The sequence below is a fragment of the Kwoniella dendrophila genome, chromosome 2 (genome assembly GCF_036810415.1).
Source record: "Kwoniella dendrophila CBS 6074 chromosome 2, complete sequence".
Lineage (NCBI taxonomy): Eukaryota > Fungi > Basidiomycota > Tremellomycetes > Tremellales > Cryptococcaceae > Kwoniella > Kwoniella dendrophila.
Genome location: NC_089477.1, coordinates 1,647,389 through 1,668,732, shown reverse-complemented (window position 1 = coordinate 1,668,732; position 21,344 = coordinate 1,647,389). Strand labels below are relative to the sequence as shown.

Genomic DNA, 21,344 nt, shown 5'->3' with positions numbered 1-21,344 from the left:
GTAGGTTCAGACAACTATCTTTAATTACCTCATATAGTACTTGGCGAACTTCATATAGCATTCGTGTTGTATAATACGATTTCGCCATTAGAAAGGGCAACTCTACTTTGTGTCAAGATGTAACAAATCATGCATTCTTGTTGATTATATAATCTATTCTAGCCGGTTCAATTCATCAATGGATACATGTATACTTTCTCTTCAGTTCCTTCATTCGCTTCTGTTATCTATTATGATCATTCCACTAATATCGCACAGCAGCTTGTTTGGCAGCTGTCAATCTATCTCTAGTTTCCCTTTTAGCTTGATCCATTTGCGTCCCATTTGTTCTTAGTAAGTAGGCTGAAGCGAACCTTTCCACCTGATCCAGTAAATATCCATCAGCTGACGATCAAGTAAGGCTGATAATACTCAACATAGTTACGATTTCACTCACCTCAGCAGCTGGAATTTCGTCTTTTTTCCCTATCCATTTGGACGTAAGTACTGATACCTCTTCAGCGTAATAATCTCTTTCGTCATCATCAGACTAGTGGAGTTAATTAGATCATCAATATCGAAACAATCGTCAAATAGATATATAAGAGCTAGAAGAGTCCCGAAAGTGTGACTCACATTCTCGTACAGGCCAACAGCAGCTTCCCATAAATCTCTCAATGGTACACCACCGTCTAACAGAGCCGATGAAGCCCAACCTGCTCGTCCACCTTGACATCCTTGGGCTTCAGCATATACAACCGGTACCATTATGTCTAAAATGTATATTAGCACACGGTCACATCGATAGAAAGAAGAATTGCGACAACTTACCGAGAGGAGCAGCTTCGGAAGGGAAGTAGCGTTTACATAGACTGATGATGTTATCTGACATAGCAACGTTACCGGATAATCTGTAACTACCGATCAATTGTCTCCATACAGCTTCGCAAACATCGTCTATTCTTGTATCGGCTGTTTTGAGTATCAGTAGGATTGGTTCATACAATCGTAGTGGTCTTGCGAAGTTTTGGTATAGCTAAAGACATGAAATACAAGCTCAGACGAGTAATTGCACTGCAGCAAGATATATCTACTCACCTCATCAAGCTGCAATAAATCGGTATTGAGCTTGGACAAAACACCATTTTTCTCATCTGCGCTCATATCGGGATGAGTTTCTACTCCTCTTGCAACCTCAGATTGAACTTGTGCTACGTCAATCTGTTCTTGTAATCTTGAAGTGAACTCGACATCTTCCGAACCTATTGAAGCTGCAGATTTGGCTGAAGTTAAAGCTTGTGCCAAATAGTATAATCTGTCATGTAATACCATTGGACTGTCAAACGAGATGGTCAGCCTCAATCAAGGTTGCTATACGCCTGCGATCAAAAGGAAGCTCACCTTGGTCGTGTAGCAAGACTTGATAATGCTTCTGCAGCAGGTAGATAGTCTTCTCTTCTAGCGTAGAATTTCCATAAAAGATCACGTCGATCTTCGACATTGTTGATGGTGAGTTTCAAGTATTGCTCGATGTAAGGAGTATCAAACTACTCGAATTCGTCAGCTGTGTCGCTTATTGTCGTCATACGACACGCAGCTCACCTCCAATAACTGTTCTTGTAAACCACGCTCAACGTGCCAATCATACAGGTAGAAGTGGAACAATTCATCATCAGAGGCGATAGCAAGCGCATAAGCCTCATCTCGTTTTTGTGTCGCACTTGCAGCTAAGGTTGAACAAAGGTCAGCTTGACAATTCCGGAAGACATACAGCTGAATGATAATGACGCACGGTTACCCTGAGCGGTAGCTTTGTCTAATAATTCATCGAACATGCCTAAAGCCTCAATGACCATCTCGTAACATTGTTTTCTAACTTCAAATAGTCCTTTTCGAGGATCATTGGGATGTTCACCATCTCGCACGTAGTCTACAGCTTTATCACTCGGATCAAGCTCCACAGCGGTCTTAAGGGGAAGCTCGATAGCACCTACTCGAGATGTTAGCTTGACTGTTTATTCTGCATGCTGAACGATCTGGGCTTACCGACTGTGTATTGCATATTTCGGTACCGTTTTGCGACATCTTGTAGCCTCCCGACAGGTATCGATCCAGCTGCCCTGGTGAACAATCTCAAAGATTCTGCCAAAGAATCACTTCTCTCTCCAAAGTCTCTTGCTCCCTCTGCTCGACGCATCGATTCCTCGGCCTAAACATAGACGTCAACTATCGACTTCTGATTAGATTTGGAAATAGTAGCTGACTGACCTTGTACATAACCACATCGCCCGGCTGACAGAAAGTACCACATCTTTGCTGCAAGATTTCACTGAGAGTATCGATCTGCCAAAGAAACGCATCAGCTGTTGCTAGTCATCACGCTTCGATACCACTTACACCTAGCTCTTGACCTATTTGTTGCTCGATCAACGCAGTAACTAATCTCTTAGCTACATCTTTACCATCAAGACTAGTTAGAAGACCTTGGAAAGTAAGGTTGGCAAGGGTTTGCTGAGTTTGAGGATCGGTTCTGTATCATGAGTGAAGCGTGAGCTGAAAAGATGTGTACTGTATGGGCGTGATGCTTACCTAAGAATAACATCTGAAATCTTGTAGTCTGACAATAATAAGACAAATGAAATAGCTTCAACAGCTTGTTTTAGTAACACTTCCAAGCCATGTATGGATAAATCTTCTTGATCCCATGCTACCTTAGCATCACCTTCAGCTTGATATCGTTGGAAAGGGTGTCTATTATTCGATCATTAGTTGAAATAACATGAAATCGAGATTGTTCAGCTTACTCGTCTAGATACCTCCTCAGCTTCTCTAATCTACCTTGAACAGCTAACAACGTACTTTCACCTACGGCTAACATCTGTCTTCCAGGTATACCGGACGGTATGGTTACTTTCACATTCCAAATTGGTCTCAAGTATCTTGCTATAACCAAGGCTAAACCATCATGTCTTCCTGAATAAGTGATATTTTTACCTCCGGTGCCATCTTTTATGATTGGTTCACCAGACGATAAAAGAATCGTTGAAATAGCAGAAGCCAAATCAAATTGTTTTAAGTCGGTTGTAGCGCCTAATTGTAGAGACATCGCTGCTAACTGCGATTTACCGAATCTGCAGAATTCCGTTCTTGTCAATCTCAAGCACACAACATATAGCAAAACAGTATTGAAATCTCTACTCACTGTAATTGCATAGCATTTATTGCAGCGTCCTTCTCCAAATCTAGATCATCTTGTAACATATCGATTGGTCTAGGTTGACTAACCCAGAATAAGCCACTGGTAGCAAGAACTAAGAATTCTCTAGCTTGGGTAGTCGCTTGTCTAGGTAAAGCTGAAAGTACGGTACCATTTGATGTTGTTAAACTTGGTGCTGAAAAGGCAGGATTTGTAGAAGGAAGTTCAACTATAGTCCATACTTGACTAGGAATAATTTCCGTTGTAGTCCATTCTTGCAATGCAGGACCTTCGTATGATTCTGCATTTTCACGTAAAGCTGATTGCCTTCCACAATAAGGTACAGCAATACTTAGTTGAGTTTGAGGCATAGGAGCTGAATTATCATGTTGTACAGAAAAGTATGTTCCGGATGAATAGAATGATTGTGATGACACAGGAAGATTCGCTTGAGAAGGTATAGGGTTACGGAAAATTAAAGGCCAGAATCCATTTGAGATACCGAAGTAGACTCGACAGCCTGAACAGAGAGGTCTCAGTATACCACACGGTCGAAAGGGCAATCCAGGTACTACTTACCATTTGAAGCTATAGCGATCAGACAAGCTCTTTTACTTTCGTGACCGCCAATGACAGACAAAGATACTATACTAACATTCCCGCCTTGTTGATTTCTGTTCAGATCGTGGATCAATTTGGTGTACCTTGCTCTACTTTGATAATTGATACCGGAAACATCTAACATCTCCAATTCACCGTTGGTGTGTAAAGTATACAATCGACCCTGTTGAGCGTCCACGGCAAAAGTTTCTACACCTTCTTTGGCTAGGTCAATAGAAATTAGTCAGCTAGTCTCTAGCGGATAGCATATTACTGTGTTCGATACTCACTCTTCGAAGCCAAGAAACCAGGAGTCCAATTTGCCAGACTACCACTACTTCTGTTATGTAGACCAACCTTTGTTGAACTACCAAAGAACCATGAACTATCTGAAGAATAGTCTAATTCATATAAATCCTTGTTGGCACCTAGCATGAATATTCTTCCGGCTAATGTACCTTTTATATCTATCATTGCGGTTGGGGTTTCGACTGAAAGGTTGGTAGCGTATAAATTGATTTCACGTGAATTGGGCGATTTGGATAAACCAAGTAGGGTTGTTTTAGTAGAAGTACATATGACCAGGACATAGGTGATTTCGTCAACAAATACGTCTGCATAAGATAGATCGGAAGGTCAGTATAAGCTACACCACGGCCAAAGTCTTAGGCTTACCTTTTCGAGCTCTGACTAAGCCAACAGCTTGAATGGTATCATTCTGCTCATCATATCTACTAAAGTCACGGCTAAAAATTGCAAAATATTGGTTCAACATTGATATCTTGTGGATTGGACAAGTCCTGCCACTCACCCATCGCTGTAATCCCATAAAAACAATTTATTATCCACTGTAAACCAAGCTCTTTCGATATCCTCAAATAAACCCATTTTAGCAGTAAGGTGTTTATCTATACGAAATGTCAAGTTAGATTATATAGCATAATCGAAGCGCTTCCTCTGATATAAGATAGCATAACTCTTACTTACAGTTCAGCTCTTGGTGTAATGCATCCGGTAAAGGGGTTCTTTTAGTGACTTTTGCAGGTTTGAAAGCTGATGCGGTGCTTGGTGGATGTACATATGGTTCGCTTGATTCTGCAATAGCATGTAAGCTATTAGCTCTATTCCTGCGACCTCAATCGAAAATCCTTTCCATAGGTACGTCGTCCTCATGTTCCTACTGGTTTTGACTGAACTTTGGCGAGCAATTATCGGTAAACATGTGCAGACGCATTCACTCACGTAAAGAAACATTTAGACCATCAGCTAGATCTGGACTGATCTCATTATCACTAATTATAGATCTATCAATTTTATTTCTTGCTCTTGACAAAGGACCATAAATTGGATCTTCGTCTTTTGATATAGATTCTAACTGTTGTGGTGATAATTGAGTTGAAGACGATTGCATACCTTGTGTAGGTTGTGGGTATCTATATTGTCCACCTTCTTGTTGTTGTTGAGTATATAATGAGCTTGACTGAGGATTATAAGGGCCTATTGGGTTTGTTACTTGAGCAGCTTTGTTTCCGTATGATGGTCCAGATGGAACAGGTGCAGGATAAGAGGAATATGGCTGAACTGAATATCCATATTGTCCTTGTCCTTGTTGTTGTAGAGACTGATTGGGTATACCAGGTAATTGTGGATATAACGGCTGTTGTCCTTGATATCCTGGTGTTTGCTGTTGCTGATATTGAGGAGGTGGATCAGATGAAGCCATTTGATTCAGACGTGAAAATGAGGGTAAGGAAGTCAACATTTTGTTCCTGTCATCCACTTATGATAGACGACTGTGTAGGGTCAAAGCTATCGAGTAGATACAGCCAGCTCTTGCGGATAGGAGGTAGCGAGCAAATGGTATAAGCTTTCACCACTTATCGAGGCTGTCAGGTTGTAGTATATGTCGGAACGTTAAAGTGTAACAAGAATTCAGCCTTTTGGGATGTTACCTTAAGCTTCAATTTCAACTTCTTTCATTCTACGCAATAATGCAAGCAAGCAACCGCGTATAAATGACAGATCACGTGGGGACAGGACGGAAGGTTACGTAACTAGAGCATACGGTTAAAAATGACGCTATTATATTCATGCATCATAGGGGTAAGACATGCAGAGTAATCTATATGATGGCTGGTATATCTACACTTTTACCTTTAACCCAATCATATTCCCATTCTTTCTCTCCATCCACAATTAATTCGAAATGTACTTGTGGCTGTTCACCTGATGTATCAAAATCAAATACACCAAATCTACTATCACCCTTCCATTGATGATGTATAGGTAAATCAGTCGGAGGATGTGCAACGTATTCTCTTGTCCATGGTAGATGAAAGAATGACAAGGGAGAAGTAGAAAATTCGATGACAGCTGAGCTGTATGGGTATGCTGAATCTTTAGGAGGAGGTAGAAGTGTAGTAGCTGTTCAATGGGATGGTAAGCATACAATCAATGCATGCTCTACTACTTGACTTACCATGTTCATGTCGATCCCCTGAGATTATCACTGCTCCACCTATGGACCATAATTCTCCAAGTATAATCTCTCGCTCATCCAAATATCCCTAAGACGATCACAGATGGCATCAGTTGGCTTGACCCATCCATAATATTAAGATCAACACTTACAGCCCAAGAGTCCAGTTCATCCCTCCCTTCTGACCAATTTCTCGTGACAGGTACCCCAGAAACCAGTACCAGCAATCTACCTTCCTTTCTGCCCTGTAATTCTATCCAGTCTTTCACAGCTTTCAATTGCTGTTGACCCAACATTGATCTTTCCCCATATCCTGCTGTAGAATTACTTCCAGGACGTTTGGCTGGTGTGGATCTGTACGATCGATTATCTAGGATAAAGAACGACACTTTACCCATTTCATGGCTGAAATAAGTTGGTTGAGATGGATTAAGTGGTGGTGGATTAACTGAGCCTTGATACGATATATAAGGTTCCATAGCATTTTCAAACATTCTGGTTGATTCCAATGATGAATCAGGAGAGAAATCATTAATGATCTCATGATCATCAAACATGTGGATCCAAGGTATACTTCTCAATAAAGGTGTCCAAGAAGGACTAGCATACACTTGACGATAAAGTTCACGGTAATATGAGGTCGTATAATCGGATGCGGGAGCAGGCAGATCGGAGTCTGGAACCATAGTAAGCTACAATGTAATTGACTCGTCACGTTAAATTAGCACATACAGATGAAATCACCCAAAAATAACATTGCTTCTGGCTTTTTGTCCATCTTCTTGACTATAGTGTCTAAATGCGTGAATCCCTTAACTGCTAAAGGATGGTCGAGTGGATTATATGGCCATCCTGGTTCTAAGCAACTACTACTGAGAATAGTAAATTTATCCAAAGCATTATGATTACGCCGAGTGGTGAAGCTTCCAGTAATATTTCCATTCAGCTGGTAATGATATACAGTATCTGGAAGAAGGTTCTCTAGCTGAATCGGAATGGTATAATCCGAGTCGAAACTTGCTGGAGGAAGCTGTATTGTTGTTCTTTCATCTGAAACGGGACCATAGGATAACACCAAGTCTTTCAAATCGGGTTTTCGTATTAAGAGATTGGCTGTACCATTGGTAACCCATCCAACTCGACTAAAATGAAGATCTGATTCCGGCAATAATAGATGGGTTCGATAAACGAAATCTAAACAGCATAATGGTGCAAGTAAAGTAATGAAAGCTCCTAGCCAAGAGAAGAGAGGGTATCGAGAGCTATATGATCCTCCAATGAGACTTATAAAGGCATCCACAATTTTGCTTTTGGGTGAACGTTTTGGGAAAGCTGCTGTTCGATTCAATAAGAATGAGATAATGTAGATGATAGCGGCAGTATAAATAGTTGAAAGGTATTTCGGTCCTGATGGAAGCTGTGTGTTCTTTAGCTTGTATGATCAAGCAGTAAAGAATTTACTTACAAGTCTTAAGAACACATATGCGTTCCATTTGGTAATCAAGCTCGATGCTATACAGGCTAGTCGCAATGATCTCCCAAACATTGCTGCTCTTCCCTTCCTATAGTGTCAATAAATGCTATGCTTTTCCAGTGTTCAGTTTACAGGATCAGTGATGAGATGTATTCGACGATGTTATCTGTCGTGTGACTCGAGAATCCATATTCAATACAAACACACATCAACTCTTTTCAACTTTTTTCTTGCCATGCCATCGTGGAGTATTCGAGATAAAGCGGCGCAGTGTATACTTCTCGGGATATCCGTGGAGGTCGGAGAGATAAATTCGATGACTTCGAGAAACCGAGGGGATCATCCACAAAGGAACACATCCTGCTGATGAGAACGCTGAGAGAGGCGTTATCGAGCTAAATTTGAAGGTTTTCGAGCATGAACGTGTGTAAGTCAATCGACGTTTCAGTCATACTGTACTCTTTTAGACGTTGCCATCCGAAATGCGGTTCGGGCTTAGTTCTTGTTCGGATAAATAGGATAAATAGATATGTTGGCTTCGATCGCTCAACGCGTCCCTCAACTTGAGTACGGCGAACGTGCAAGACAAACTAATGTTCTTGTTGTAATTCTCACTCTCGACGAATTAACGATAAAAATGTAAGCATTGTTGGAATATTATTCACTCCCTTTGTACCGAAGTGCGATCACAGAGAGCCTACTTGCTGTCGACTACAGTATCGCCCTTCACGAACGTGTTACCGGACGAATATGAAAAGGAATGATACGACCTCAACCCCTCACCCGAGAAATCGACTATTGGTCGTACCTTTTTCATTTCCACGTAAAAACCTCAATTTAGCTTAAAACAACCTTGTTCTGCTACTGACATCGCCTCAGCAAGCTTAATGGGCCAAAGAAGAAAATACTCAAGCACGGTTACCAGAATTTTGGGATTAACCTTACGATATCTCTTGATCTTCAAAGAGAAAAAAAAATTATCCTCCCAAATTTCAAAAATGTATAAAAAGATGCAAGATGGAAGTTCAGAGAATTTCGGTCTTACGTTCAATAACTCGAAAACAAGAAAAGATTAGAAAAAGTCAAAATGTCCGCACCCAAGGATATTGAAACTCCTATTGAGGATAGAGCACAAGAGCAACACTTTGTTGCCCCTCTTGCCGAATTAGAATCTGGTACAACAAAACGAACATGGAATCAAACACTTTCAGTATTGATTTCTGGTGTAGCTCTGTTCTCTGATGGTTATAATATTCAAATTGCTGGTAAGTCGCTCATGATTCACTTAAGTAATTTGAAACTGCAGCTGAGAATAAAATTACGATAGGTTACACCAATACTGTTATGGCCAAACTCTACCCTCATGCTTTGACTACAACCATGAAAGCTAGACTTAGTAATTCAATCTTGATTGGTGATATTTTTGGTGTGAGTAAACAGACTATCGAATCAAGTAGAGCTTTATTGACTTGAGTTTTACACCATAGATGCTTCTTTTCGGGTTATGTGCAGATCGGTAAGTAGTTCCCCCACATCCACAATACGTAGGTCATGAGCTGACTGGATTTGATCTATAGTCTTGGTCGAAGATGGGGTATAGTTGGATGTACATTCTTCCTTGTACTCGGTGTAACTTTAGCTACAGCTGCTCATGGTAAAACCCCTGAAGGCATGTTATGGATGATTGTTATTGCTAGAGGTGTAGCTGGTCTAGGTGCAGGAGGTGAATATGCTGTATGTACTACTTCAGCAGTTGAAGCGGCCAATGAAACAGCTGGGTAAGTCTATTATACGTGTCCTAAGTTCCATATCTCTTCAACGCTAACCATCTTACAAAACTTCTAGTCTTCGAAAGAAACGTGGTTTCTTCGTTGTTAGCGCTACCAATACAGCTATTATTTCAGGTTTCGTTGGATCAGCTATTGTGTTTTTGATAGTCTTAGCTGCATATGGAGGTAAACCTCATGAAGGAGTTTGGAGAATCTGTTTCGGTATTGGTATTGTTGTAAGTGACCGGTGGTATCTGAATTTACATGTTCAACAGATTATGTGCTAAAGTTCTATACTCCTTGTACTAGCTGCCCTTAACAATTTTTATTTTCCGAATGAGAATGGTAGATTCCACATTATATCAAAAACATGGTATTGCCAGAAAAGCATTCCCGTATAAATTGGCTTTAAAGAGATATTGGAAACCTCTTTTCGGGTAAGTTTTGAGTAAATAATAGCTTACTACGTGCCATATTGTACAATTCAAGCTGAACTTACGATCTTTCTTTTAGGTGTTCATTCGCTTGGTTCCTATATGATACTGTCATTTACCCATTCAACTTACTTGCGCCAACTCTTGCAGCAGGTTTCAATTCAAAAGCTACATTACTTCAATCAAATGGGTGGGGAGCGTTAATCAATTTCTTCGCTCTTCCAGGATGCATTCTTGGTAGTTTATTAATTGATAGACTTGGTCCTAGACAAACATACGCTTTCGGTATGGTTATGGTTGCTATCTTTGGTTTTGCTATTGGCGGTAAGCTAAATTATTAACAATCGAATCTTGAGGGGATTATGATATTGACGAAGTGGTATAATCAATCACATTACATAGGTGCTATGGAACCTTTAAGAACTGGTGGTACAGGTGCATTTGCAGCATTCGTTGTCCTTTTTGGATTGTTCCAATCTTTCTTATCAGTCGGTCCAGGGAACAATAATTTCCTAGTTTCATCGGAATCTTTCCCTACTCCCGTTAGGTATGTTAATACATTTATTGTTCAACCATATGCTATTCATCTATCTCACTGATATCAATTATTTCGATTCCATGTGTTCAGAGGTCAATTTGTTGGGTTAGCAGCAGCTATTGGAAAAGCGGGAGCAGCAGTTGGAACTCAAGTTTATCCATTAATCATTGCAAGATTCCCAACTCAAATCAAAGGTCACCAAGCTATGTTTTGTATTGGTTCAGCAACTTGTTTGTTATGCGCTGTGATTGTTATGACTACTATACCAGATAGAAGAGATCAATTGGAAGATGAAGATTTAGAATTTAGAAAATACCTCGAAGAAAACGGTTGGTGAGTAAAACTAAACCCCTCAAATGAACGAGGATTCTAGCTGATTAAATCCTGTTTCTTTGTACAATCATTAGGGATACTTCAGATATGGGTTCCCACAATGAAATTGTATCTTCTACACCACCAAACGAAAAAGAAGATCTTAAACCATGAATAGTATACGGGTGGTCAAACTGATTTAGAGGAACAAGACTTCAGAATAAAAAAGATATCATATAGCATGCATAATGACAGATGAGCTTTCATGACATCACCTCATTCTACCTGGTCGTACTGTTGACGATGCTGAGGTTGCAATATTCACATGGAATGCATGGTGTACATATGATATGTGGTGATCAGGCTATATACAGTTATGGCCACGTGAATCAGATTGACACTGTGTGGGTAGGATCGCGCAAAATGCCACGATAATATGAACTGAATTGAGCTTCGAAGATGATATTACAATGGGGAAATTACAACATGAAAATCAATCTTTTTACAATTTTTTTTCATTTCCAGGTATGATCATGCAGATTCTAGTCGGTTGATATGGTGGTACCATCTATTTCCATCTCATCAGTAACATCAATGACCGGCACAGGTTTAGGGTCATTCGAGTTATTGTTTTTACCTTGCCTATTTATATTTCGTAAACTACGCTCATTATTCAGCTTTGCCAACGAACTGTTTACTGGATCGGCTTACCGGAATTTTACAGCTCCTTCCGTTCTGTTTATGTAACCCGAAGCATGTAAAGCTGAGTGCGCATCTAAAACAGTTTGAGTAACTAAGGGGTTTTTTCCATCCCAGAAATTTAGAAGAATTGCATCCTGTATGAAAAGGTCATCAGCACATTGTGGCATTTTGTAATCACTTGTTACTCACTTCTTCCGGCAGCCAGAGCCCATGTCTTATCGCCTTGCCTCTTTTGTTTGGTCCCTCTGCAATTTCTGAAACGAGAGATTCTGACGTTTTGACAGAAGGAGCTTGAGTTACAGAGCGTTTTCGTTTAGTGGGTGTTGAGAGAACTACTTCCTCTTTACCCTGTTGCTTGAAAGCTTTGTTAGCTTTCTTTGCAGCTTGACGTAAAGCAGGTTGTGGAACATAAGTTGCTGATTTCGACATAGACGTTGTTACCGAGCTCGTGAGCTTCAGCCGGATATTAGCATATGCGACTCTCCCAGCTTGATTGTAGTACGCGGACAAACTCACTATCGAAGATGTGCCCCCTCTGCTTGCCTTTGGCTCTTCTTCGGTTTCTGTTTCAGATACACAATCAACATATACCACTTCAGGTTTTGATGTCTTCATACCCCTCCGCGTTTCAGGGTTGTGAGTTTTGGATCGACGATTGACGACTGTCTTTGTTGGCTGACTGTTGATGAGCATCGGTCATAAACATCTGCGATATACTTACTCTGTTATCAAAGACCTGGACAGGTGGACCACACACATCCTTAGGCGAGCAGGTCGCAGGTAGTAGTGTGAATATTGTCCCCAGTTCGTTCGTTTGCTGAATGATTCGTAAGTAGATGTCACTATCCCTACTATCATGAGGCGATCATTGACACTTACCGAGATTTTCGTTGGACCTATCACAGCTGACTGCTTCCCAGATGGCCTTCCTCTACGCCCTTTAGCTGATTTATCTTCGTCCGCGGCTGAACTGTTGAGTTGACTTTTCGAAGGGATACCGGCTGTTTTATCAGCAGGACAGCTAGTTTTGGGTTTTCGTATATAAGTTCGTTTTTGCTTAACAGGGCTTGAAACAGGTGTTTCTGATCCCTTGTTATTTGATCCAGTTTTAGCTACTTCAGGATCAAGAACGGAGTTTTTGGACAAGCGACTTGAGTTCTTGTTAGATGGTCGCCGCGGGGATGATTTATTTCCAGAAGACCTAGAGCAAAGTTTAAATCATGATGAGTGGGCTATGACGATTAATAAACATGAGAAGGGCTTACTCATATTCTCCATCTGCTTCTTTTCCCTCCTCTGCTTCGGCATAAAGCTCTTCCAATTCAACCATTTCTTGGGCAACTCCAGCAACCGCATGATCTTCATCAGATTTTATAGGATTTGCAGAATTTGAACTATTGGAATGTTCTCGAGTGACAAAATCAAGTACCTTCCTCTTGTCATCTTTGGACTTCTCATTTTGCTGTAATGGTGTTGCTTCCGCATCCGCATTTGGTTCAGCTGCAGGATTGTTATTGCTGAAAATCGAAATTGGTGGGGAAGGGATCACCTTAGGTATATGATATTGTTCTTGTCGATCATACCTCGTATCTCTTTCATGGACGCAAGGCTGATGGCCTGAGTTGAGCTGCTCATTTGAGGTTGGATTGGGAGACCTTTCGTGCGTGTTGAGAGCTGGATCAAGGTGATCAAGATTGACTGTATTAGGGGGTGGCGATCGATGATGGATAGGGGAAAGCGATCTTGGAGTATGAAAGGGAAATGTTATATTTATAGGAGAAGATGCTGTAGAATCTGAGGAATCGGAGAGCGACGAGGAGATAGGGAATTCGAAATCCCGAGCGGTGTTCTGGGTTTTAAGGACAGGAGTGGTAGGAGGCGATGAGTAGGAGCATTCAATAGAGTAGTGCTCCTTCCGAATATCGTGGTTCCTTTTGATATCTCTGAGATATACATCTTCGCCATCTTCAACAAGATGGTTAGCCGAGAGGTGAATGAGATGAGTTTCGTGTGCTGTCACAGATGCAGGCGTCTGTAGTTCAGGCGAAGTAGGAGTTGACAATCTAGCCGAAACAGTCATTCCAACACGATTTTCTACTGTTCGAGACAATTCGATGTTGATCGGCGGCAGTAAAGGTATATCGTGATATCTGCTGGAGTTATTTGAGGTTTGAGTGTTTTTAGCACTTGTATTCTTGATAGTCTTGTCAGGTGGAGCGTTGTAAGGCTCAGAAATGAATGTTCTCATTTCTGTCAGCGCTTTTTCGGCAGTTGTTTCGGAAACAGCAGAAGTTGAAGAAAGGAAAGCTGTCAGGTTGTTATCTTGTTTGTGAATCGATAAATTATCGAGAAGGTCTTTAGAAGCTGTGGGCTAGAATACAGCATCAGCAACATGATCGTGGATCTTTCTTTTCGCTTACCTCTTTGGTAGTGATGATGCGAGCTCTTGTACTTGGCGTGAGCAGCGTATTCTTGATCGATATTTCAGCCGTTGACACAATGGTATTTTGTTCTGATAGCGAGCTCTTTCAAGAGAAGCATTAGATAGGAAATGACTGCTATTTCCAGTACTGCGCGACTTACTTGTGTTTTTCGCGCTTCTGAGCTGGATTCTGGTTCCGTCCCCGCCCCAACACTCGAGACCGATGAAGATGATATGGTAGGTGGAACCTATATATCCACGGTGTCAGGATGTATCACAGATATCGAACTATGAGGTAACTTACTATATCCAGCTGTCCGCAATGCTTTCTCCTTTCTGCCATTCTATGGTGGATATCATCAATTTCCTCTTGATCATAACCGTTGTTCTGGGCAGGATCGAGAGACTCAATTTCATATTGCCAATCTTGTACGTTGAAGGGATTTTGAGGGAGTAAGTGGTTCCTGTTACTCCTTGAAGAGACTTGAGGTATATCCCAGTTTTTCATGATCATTTCATGGGATACAGGAAATGATTCACCGTCCCATTCGAGGTATTTTGTGGTCGGTTTCAGAGGTTGAAGAAGGACGTCTATGAGATCTGGTATATGGATAGTGCCGTGAGAAGGGATTGATGAGGGTCCGGCAAGGTATTAAGGACGCTTAGGCATTTCTAGCGATTTACCTTGAAATATCTGATGTTTTCAATGATATGTGCTGTGGAGGAAATATCGAAGAGAAGCAAAGATAAGATAAGGAAACGGCTGCTTTTGAAAGTGTCGAAGGTGAATGTAGGTCAGTACTCTAGCTGACCAGAGCGCATGAGGGTGACGTCAACCGATAATCTAATACAGTCATCTACTGTGTTTTCATCAGCATGTGATATAGGTAAGATCTGACATTCAACAAATATGAAAGTTATATGTAAGGAAGAAAAGGCATCCTAAATGCCGTCTCTAAAATCGTTCAGCCTAACAAAGTAAGGTTACACTCGGTTTTCCCCCAATATGGTAAGTGCGCTAAGTTTAGTACATGATTGTGTACATTTGATGGTGATGGATTCTTGATGTTGATCAAACATCACACTATAGGAAGGGAAGGAATGCAAAGGAGGGTGAACGTAACTTATTTGATCTGTGATAATTGATCCAAAAGTCCGTGCACCCCTTTCTATATCTATGCCAAAAATCCATCGGACATCATTTTCCCTTTTGTACTTTAAGTAGATACATGCTGAAGCCATGTGGGGGCAGATTAATAGCTGAGCTGGGCATCATTGAATGGAGCGGATAGTCAAGGTGTATGTCTAGGTAGATCATCAAACTAGCGTTTTCAAATTTCCTCCGTCATGACATTTTATTGGGATTGGTAAGCACGGTTTGTTGTTTGGGTGATGGACTTTTTGAGTCTGGTTTAGTGTACCAGTCCGATGGTACACCGTATCGAACTGTCTATATTCAAACAAAAGTGAAGTGTTTGAGTTAGAGCACAAGTTGATCATGAGATAGATTAAGCAAGTGGTACTCAGTTGTTCACCCATCCCATAATCTTAAAACAGGTTCCCATCGAGAAAGCTAAGGAAGGGTTAAACTGATGAACTGGTAAATCTTTCGGCTAATAATGCCAAAACTGTTCAATAATCAGCCGGAGGACCATATTTTGTTCTACAGTGCGGTGTCCGGAAAATCCTCGGTTCTGGGATCTTGGCACCTCATAGTTTGCTATTCTCGTTTTCTGGCCCATGTCTTTTAGCTTGAGCAAATTTCTCTCCCTTTTGCTCCTCGATGATTTAGTAGTCAACTGTCGGCGAGCATGTGGATATGGTTCTCCGGTTTGACATTTCAGTTGTCTCTCTAACTCATCGTCGTATCACGTACTAGCTTTGTAATCAGGATATTCAACAGATCATCAGATCATCAGATCAGGCAAGTTGCAAAATTGAAACAAGGTCTTATATTCAGTCGAGAAATTCAAACCATCAGCGAGTGCCCATTATAAAGATCACAAAGAACAGTGCTTGCTCCAGGTTATCCCGTATCTAACCCCAAAAGGTTTGAATACACATCAACAATACACCAAAACAGGTTTACAAGAAGGAACATCCCGCGCAAAAATCGATCATAACTTTCGTTGTAACTTATATCCTCGCTGAAATGACTACGGTACCACATTCCGACCATGGTATACAGGATTATGTGCCGCACGAACCCATTGAACCAACCGTAGCTGCCGGAGCAGAAATGATCTTTAGAGAAAGAGAAGAAGAGGAGAATCATGTATCTGGTGGGGAGGAGATTCAATATAAAAGTCATTACGTTTTCAAGTTTTTGAGGAAAGAAAAGATCCTACCTTCAAAGAGTTTAGCAGCATGGATGTTGTGAGTGGTCAATCCAGCTTCCTTTGCAGAAACTATGTACCTCTTGCTATTAGCGATGTGTTACACACTGATCAACTCCATCATAGAGCGGTTCTATTCTTGGTCATGTTTCTGGCAGGTTGGAATGATGCAAGTCAAGGACCTTTACTACCTTCTTTGCAAACTTATTATAATGTCAGTGATTCTGTTTATTTCTCGTAAAGATGCTTGAGCCAGAGCTGATGATCATTAATCCTGTTCAGGTAAATTATCTTGTCAGTGAGTATCATATCCTTATTCATACTTGGCTTCACTTGTTTACAAAAATTCCGTATTGACCATTGTATCGCACCCACCGTCGTATACAGTCTCCACAATATGGTTGGCAAACTTTGTAGGGTTTATGACATCAGGTATAACGAATGTCTTCATCTCAGATGCTTTTGGATTTGGTATAGCAGCTCCTCTTGGTGCTTCAATGCAAGCTTTAGCATACATATTGATCAGTTGGGGTTGTCCGTTCCCCTTGTTCGTCATCGCATATGTGTTTAACGGCTTTGGGCTGGGTCTGCAGGTGAGTGGCAGTGCTGATCATGTTACGAATGTGGAGATTCAAGATCCGATGATATCCTTGTATGAAAGCTGACTGGGTGCTACCTCATATAGGACGCTCAAGTAAATTCCCTTGTAACAAGGTTGGAGAACAGTTCTACCAAGATGTTCCTCATGCACGCCATGTACGGATTTGGTGCGACAGTCTCCCCTTTTGTATCAACGGCTTTCGTTCAACGTGTTCCTTCAAGGGTATATTTGTATTTCGCTGTATCCTTAGGTCTAGCGTTAACTACTGTTCTTGCATTGATTGCTGTTTTCAAATTGAGGACTGATGATCAGATTGTTGGTAGAAGACAGGTAGAGACAAGACTCGATGAGGATGGGACGTCAAGAGAGGTCGATCCCAATCATGAAGGTGGTGCAAGTGGTGGTAAATTGAAACAGATCTTGACGACTCCTGTCGTACATTATATGGCTTTCTTCATGCTGATTTATGTGAGTTACTCACCCTAAAGCAGAGTGTCTCAAATTGACATAAAGAGCTGATAATATGATTGTGACGGTCTTGATAGGTCGGTATAGAAGTCACAATTGGAGGTTGGGCTGTAAGTTGGATATATCGACTAAAAATACATGATTATACTGACATTCCAATAGACATCTTTCCTTATAGACGAACGAGGTGGGAACGATAATGCGGGTTATGTATCTTCAGGTTATTTTGGGGGTAAGGCTTCCACGCTACTACCTCGAATTACACTGACTATTGCCCTGGCTTGATTTCAGGTCTGACTATTGGAAGAGTTGTCTTGATACCGGTCACTAAAAGATTCGGAAACTATTATTCCACATATGTATAGTGAGTAAATCAATATCAATATTGAGCCTAACGCAATTCTACCGTTGACAGAATCAAGAGCGCTAACTGGACATACGTAGCTCCGGTTTTGTGCTAGTACTATCAATCGTCATTTGGTTCACACATAGCATAATTGGTAACGCAATTTGTTTTTCGATTATTGGTATATTCCTAGGTCCTATGTACCCTATAGTAATGAATGTTGTGGTTGAGATCTTGCCTGGAGAACTACAAGGTGGTACAATTGGGTGGACAGCAAGTATAGGTCAAGCTGGAAGTGCTATCATGCCTTTGTAAGTCTTAATTGACCAAAAAGACCGTTCCAGAAACCGGGAACTGATAAACAACCAATATCTCGTAGCATGGTTGGCGCTATATCGGAAAAGGTATGTCATTGAGCCAGTAATTGAAGCGATTGGCTGATGTTCTGAATCTTAATTACCTTTTAGCATGGTGTGTGGATATTGCAACCCTTCACTGTAGCGTTCATGGTTGCAGACATTTTCTTGTGGTTCTTAGTCACTAGATCAAGTCGTCAACACACTAAATCTAAATTACAAAAACGACATCCTGAAAAGCCATCAATATCGCCAAAAGAGGAGAAAGGTGAGAATGAAGTGGAAACGCCAAATGAGAAAAGAAGGGATAGTCAGAGTAATCCACCTCTTGCCGCTTAAGCGGACGATGTATTTGTCTGCCAAGGAACATGGAATGGATAGGATCATAAGATAGCCGGTAATGCACTGTTCTGGAAATTTAGCCATATAATATAGTATGTATTCATTATCGAATCAAGACATCAATATAGCATACGATATAACCTCGATCTGTTCTACTGTAAATCAGCTTGACACAGAGGTTCAGTCTGTTTCTGGTACTCTGACTTTTGATCTTTCCGCTTTTCTAAGTAATCTCTTTCTTTCCTTTTGTTCCATTTCGATCCTCAATGACGTCGACCAATCTGAAGCTTTAGTGGCTGCTGAATGAGGATTATCCTTGTGGGTCAATAAATAATTTTGTAAAGCTGCCATTGAGATACCTAGATCGATATCCAACTCGGGTTCAGATTCAGATTTCACATCTGCTTCGACTTTGCTACCATTAGTAGCATTGAAGATACCTTGAGCGAATTGTTCAGCTAAACCGTCAAGTTGTTCTTCAGAAGCCATTCTGTTAGTGGATTTTCTTGTTCCTTGTTCCTGCAACTTCTCACCAATCAATTCCGTAGTCTCAGAAAATTCGACATCAACCGTGGAAGAGAGTTCAGCATCCTCATCAACTTCCTTACCAAAGTCAGATGAAGGATAAAAATGTTTGTATAACAATTTAGCTTGATCAAATGTGGCGTCTTCAAATGCTATTTGAACATCAAATCTGCCAGCTCTTGATAAAGCTGGATCTAATCTTTCTGGATGATTACTGTGTGAATGTCAATTGTCACAAAGACCAACGAATATCAGCAAATTGCACTTCTCAAAATTCTCTTTCCTGAAATATTATGCACACTCACGTTGTCGCAAAAAGTATACAATCTTCCTGTTATACACAATCAAGAAACTTTTTATCAGTCTCACCACATTCTCACATAACTGATGAAAGGTGATAGATCTAGTGAGGAAAGACTCACTTGACTAGATACACCGTCAATAGCGTTGAGTAAACCTGATAAAGTGACAGTAGATTTACTCAATGCATTCTTCCCAGATTCATTGGTATCCTTTTTAGCAGGTGTGTCGATGAAATCATCATCGTCGTTATCAGTTTGATTTCGGTGTGGCATAACACAATCACTGCGATCAGATACAGCAAGTGTATGAGAAGTTAGTTTATTTTATGAATTTACTATCCGCAAGAATTATTTTACTCACAGATCTTCAAGTAAAATCATATTGCCAGCCGGACAATTTCTGAAAGCCTTATTCAACTTAGCATCATCCATACCTCTTGCAGCAGGGTTAACAATGTATATATCCAGACCGAGCTGGGAAGCAACAGCAGTGGCTAAGTGATTTGTCGATACAGTCTTGTTAGCATTATGTTGAACTGGCAATATCCGGAAACCAGCGGCGGCTGTGACAAAAAAACATACCCAAAGTAGTTTTACCAGACCCAGGTTTACCATGAAGCAAATATCCCCTTCTATGTGGAATGCCTGTTTTGTATGTGTGATTAGGGTCAACGTTAGGCCAAATACCCTTTATTCTTCTGTAATAAAACCTCGGACTTCCACTCAGTTCGTGTACTCACCCCTAGTATTGTACCATCGCTTCTCCTTTTCAGATAGAAAATTCTTGACATCTTGTAACAGTGGCTCTTTTGAGGTTATAGGTAAGATTACAGATGACCATAATCTTGAGGGTCTGTGAATTGGATCAATCCAGTTCCCTGTAGCTGGTCTATTGAATGAGGAAAGATTAACCGGTCCATTCATGATCAGCGTATAGTATAGACAAGTAGGAGGCTACTGCGCTCGAACGCTGCGTTCTGTATCGTTACGGAAAAGAAATATGTATTGAAAAACCGTTAGGTGGCGATGGGGCGTTCAGTATACTCACGAAAGATTGAAGATTATTAACTCATCATCTGACTTCTTATGGTATAACTCATGAGCATCAGTGATAAATTGTTTGATACCATGAGCAGCCTGGAACCAACAAGCACTGAGAAAAATTTGGAGGGGTTAATCACAAGACTCGTAACGATGATCTCAGCCTGTACTATCGCGAGGTCGTGTCACTCACACAATTCTATAATGATCTTCAATTCTAACGGCCCATCTATTAGCAAGACCTTTAGAACTTCTTTCCACCCAAAGATAGGTGCCTTTATGCTTGATGCGGACGTAATGGTCTAGATCAATCAGGATCACAGTATGAACAGTATCAGTATTGTCTCATGGTTATCTGTGTTCGCCAACTCGCCGTCGCAGAGCGCATTTGAGGACCTACCATTGAGAAGCGACATTTGACCGATAGCTTCACCAACAAACGTCGCGTCGTTCCTAGCTATACCGATCGAGTCTGTTTTGGATTTATTGCTTGATGTTCTTAACCTGTTAAACTCTTCTTTTTTAGAATGTCTCAGATCTGAAGTAGTCAATCTGAATGATTTCATTTGTTTTTGAGCTTCAGCAGATTGCGCAAGATAAGTGGTTATCCAGTTAAAAGCTGGATCAGATTGTGTTATATACGCTGTCGGCCATATCGCTATTGAAATGAAGCAAATGTAAGCGATATTCAGGTGATGCTATACAGTCTAGGAGGCATGAGTAGTTATATACTGCTAGGACCACTGGATGCTGAGGCGTAGGCGATTATTTCGACTTACCCTCATAGATTGACCTCATTGAATCATTGAAATAATTCTTAAAGGTTGCACCGAGTAAACCAATTAATGCCATTCGGATAGCTAAAGGAAATATTACATCAAGCTTGATATTGTCGGTCATGTTGCTTGCGGTATCACTATTTAGTACCTCAGAGATATATGATATCATTTTCGATCTATAAAAGGATGAGTTTCACTTTACGATCTATAAATAAGGGGATGGTAGTGATGAAGATGGCGAATACAAATGGGAGTGATGGAGGTGATGTTTTGTTTACTATACATTTGTTTTTCCCACCAAATGGCTAAGTTTAAATACAATTTCCAGTAGGTAATTCCAGAA

General features: G+C 40.8%; 6 protein-coding genes across 6 annotated transcripts; 2 read left to right on the top strand and 4 right to left on the bottom strand.

Annotated features, from left to right (window-relative positions):
• Positions 1 to 244: 244 nt before the first annotated feature.
• Positions 245 to 5,537, bottom strand: L201_002029 (uncharacterized protein; the record flags this gene model as incomplete). The annotated part of the gene is made up of 20 exons (XM_066217809.1): positions 245 to 361; positions 437 to 529; positions 616 to 752; positions 811 to 1,015; positions 1,078 to 1,315; positions 1,381 to 1,526; positions 1,582 to 1,706; positions 1,772 to 1,969; positions 2,026 to 2,188; positions 2,248 to 2,322; positions 2,377 to 2,509; positions 2,569 to 2,730; positions 2,784 to 3,110; positions 3,182 to 3,695; positions 3,755 to 4,000; positions 4,066 to 4,389; positions 4,451 to 4,521; positions 4,587 to 4,683; positions 4,763 to 4,870; positions 5,018 to 5,537. 20 exons carry the CDS (start codon positions 5,535 to 5,537, stop codon positions 245 to 247), a joined length of 3,999 nt encoding a protein of 1,332 aa, XP_066073906.1.
• Positions 5,538 to 5,897: 360 nt separating this feature from the next.
• L201_002028 (uncharacterized protein) lies at positions 5,898 to 7,800 on the bottom strand (the record flags this gene model as incomplete). The annotated part of the gene is made up of 5 exons (XM_066217808.1): positions 5,898 to 6,199; positions 6,255 to 6,342; positions 6,407 to 6,930; positions 6,987 to 7,671; positions 7,720 to 7,800. The coding sequence occupies 5 exons, from the start codon at positions 7,798 to 7,800 to the stop codon at positions 5,898 to 5,900; spliced, it is 1,680 nt and encodes a 559-aa protein (XP_066073905.1).
• Positions 7,801 to 8,815: 1,015 nt separating this feature from the next.
• On the top strand, positions 8,816 to 10,955 carry L201_002027 (uncharacterized protein; the record flags this gene model as incomplete). The annotated part of the gene is made up of 10 exons (XM_066217807.1): positions 8,816 to 8,993; positions 9,056 to 9,156; positions 9,216 to 9,244; positions 9,306 to 9,506; positions 9,574 to 9,733; positions 9,807 to 9,934; positions 10,011 to 10,255; positions 10,334 to 10,478; positions 10,560 to 10,802; positions 10,877 to 10,955. The coding sequence occupies 10 exons, from the start codon at positions 8,816 to 8,818 to the stop codon at positions 10,953 to 10,955; spliced, it is 1,509 nt and encodes a 502-aa protein (XP_066073904.1).
• A 368-nt stretch (positions 10,956 to 11,323) lies between these two features.
• On the bottom strand, positions 11,324 to 14,413 carry L201_002026 (uncharacterized protein; the record flags this gene model as incomplete). Its single annotated transcript, XM_066217806.1, has 10 exons — positions 11,324 to 11,441; positions 11,493 to 11,617; positions 11,673 to 11,936; positions 12,000 to 12,158; positions 12,205 to 12,300; positions 12,363 to 12,684; positions 12,749 to 13,854; positions 13,904 to 14,008; positions 14,067 to 14,153; positions 14,210 to 14,413. The coding sequence occupies 10 exons, from the start codon at positions 14,411 to 14,413 to the stop codon at positions 11,324 to 11,326; spliced, it is 2,586 nt and encodes an 861-aa protein (XP_066073903.1).
• A 1,644-nt stretch (positions 14,414 to 16,057) lies between these two features.
• L201_002025 (uncharacterized protein) lies at positions 16,058 to 18,351 on the top strand (the record flags this gene model as incomplete). The annotated part of the gene is made up of 11 exons (XM_066217805.1): positions 16,058 to 16,281; positions 16,368 to 16,455; positions 16,524 to 16,539; positions 16,629 to 16,834; positions 16,927 to 17,310; positions 17,388 to 17,420; positions 17,473 to 17,542; positions 17,602 to 17,674; positions 17,755 to 17,967; positions 18,036 to 18,060; positions 18,124 to 18,351. The coding sequence occupies 11 exons, from the start codon at positions 16,058 to 16,060 to the stop codon at positions 18,349 to 18,351; spliced, it is 1,560 nt and encodes a 519-aa protein (XP_066073902.1).
• A 183-nt stretch (positions 18,352 to 18,534) lies between these two features.
• L201_002024 (uncharacterized protein) lies at positions 18,535 to 21,122 on the bottom strand (the record flags this gene model as incomplete). Its single annotated transcript, XM_066217804.1, has 10 exons — positions 18,535 to 19,093; positions 19,185 to 19,210; positions 19,302 to 19,464; positions 19,543 to 19,675; positions 19,764 to 19,826; positions 19,922 to 20,070; positions 20,230 to 20,334; positions 20,416 to 20,524; positions 20,623 to 20,880; positions 21,002 to 21,122. 10 exons carry the CDS (start codon positions 21,120 to 21,122, stop codon positions 18,535 to 18,537), a joined length of 1,686 nt encoding a protein of 561 aa, XP_066073901.1.
• Between the last annotated feature and the right edge of the window lie 222 nt (positions 21,123 to 21,344).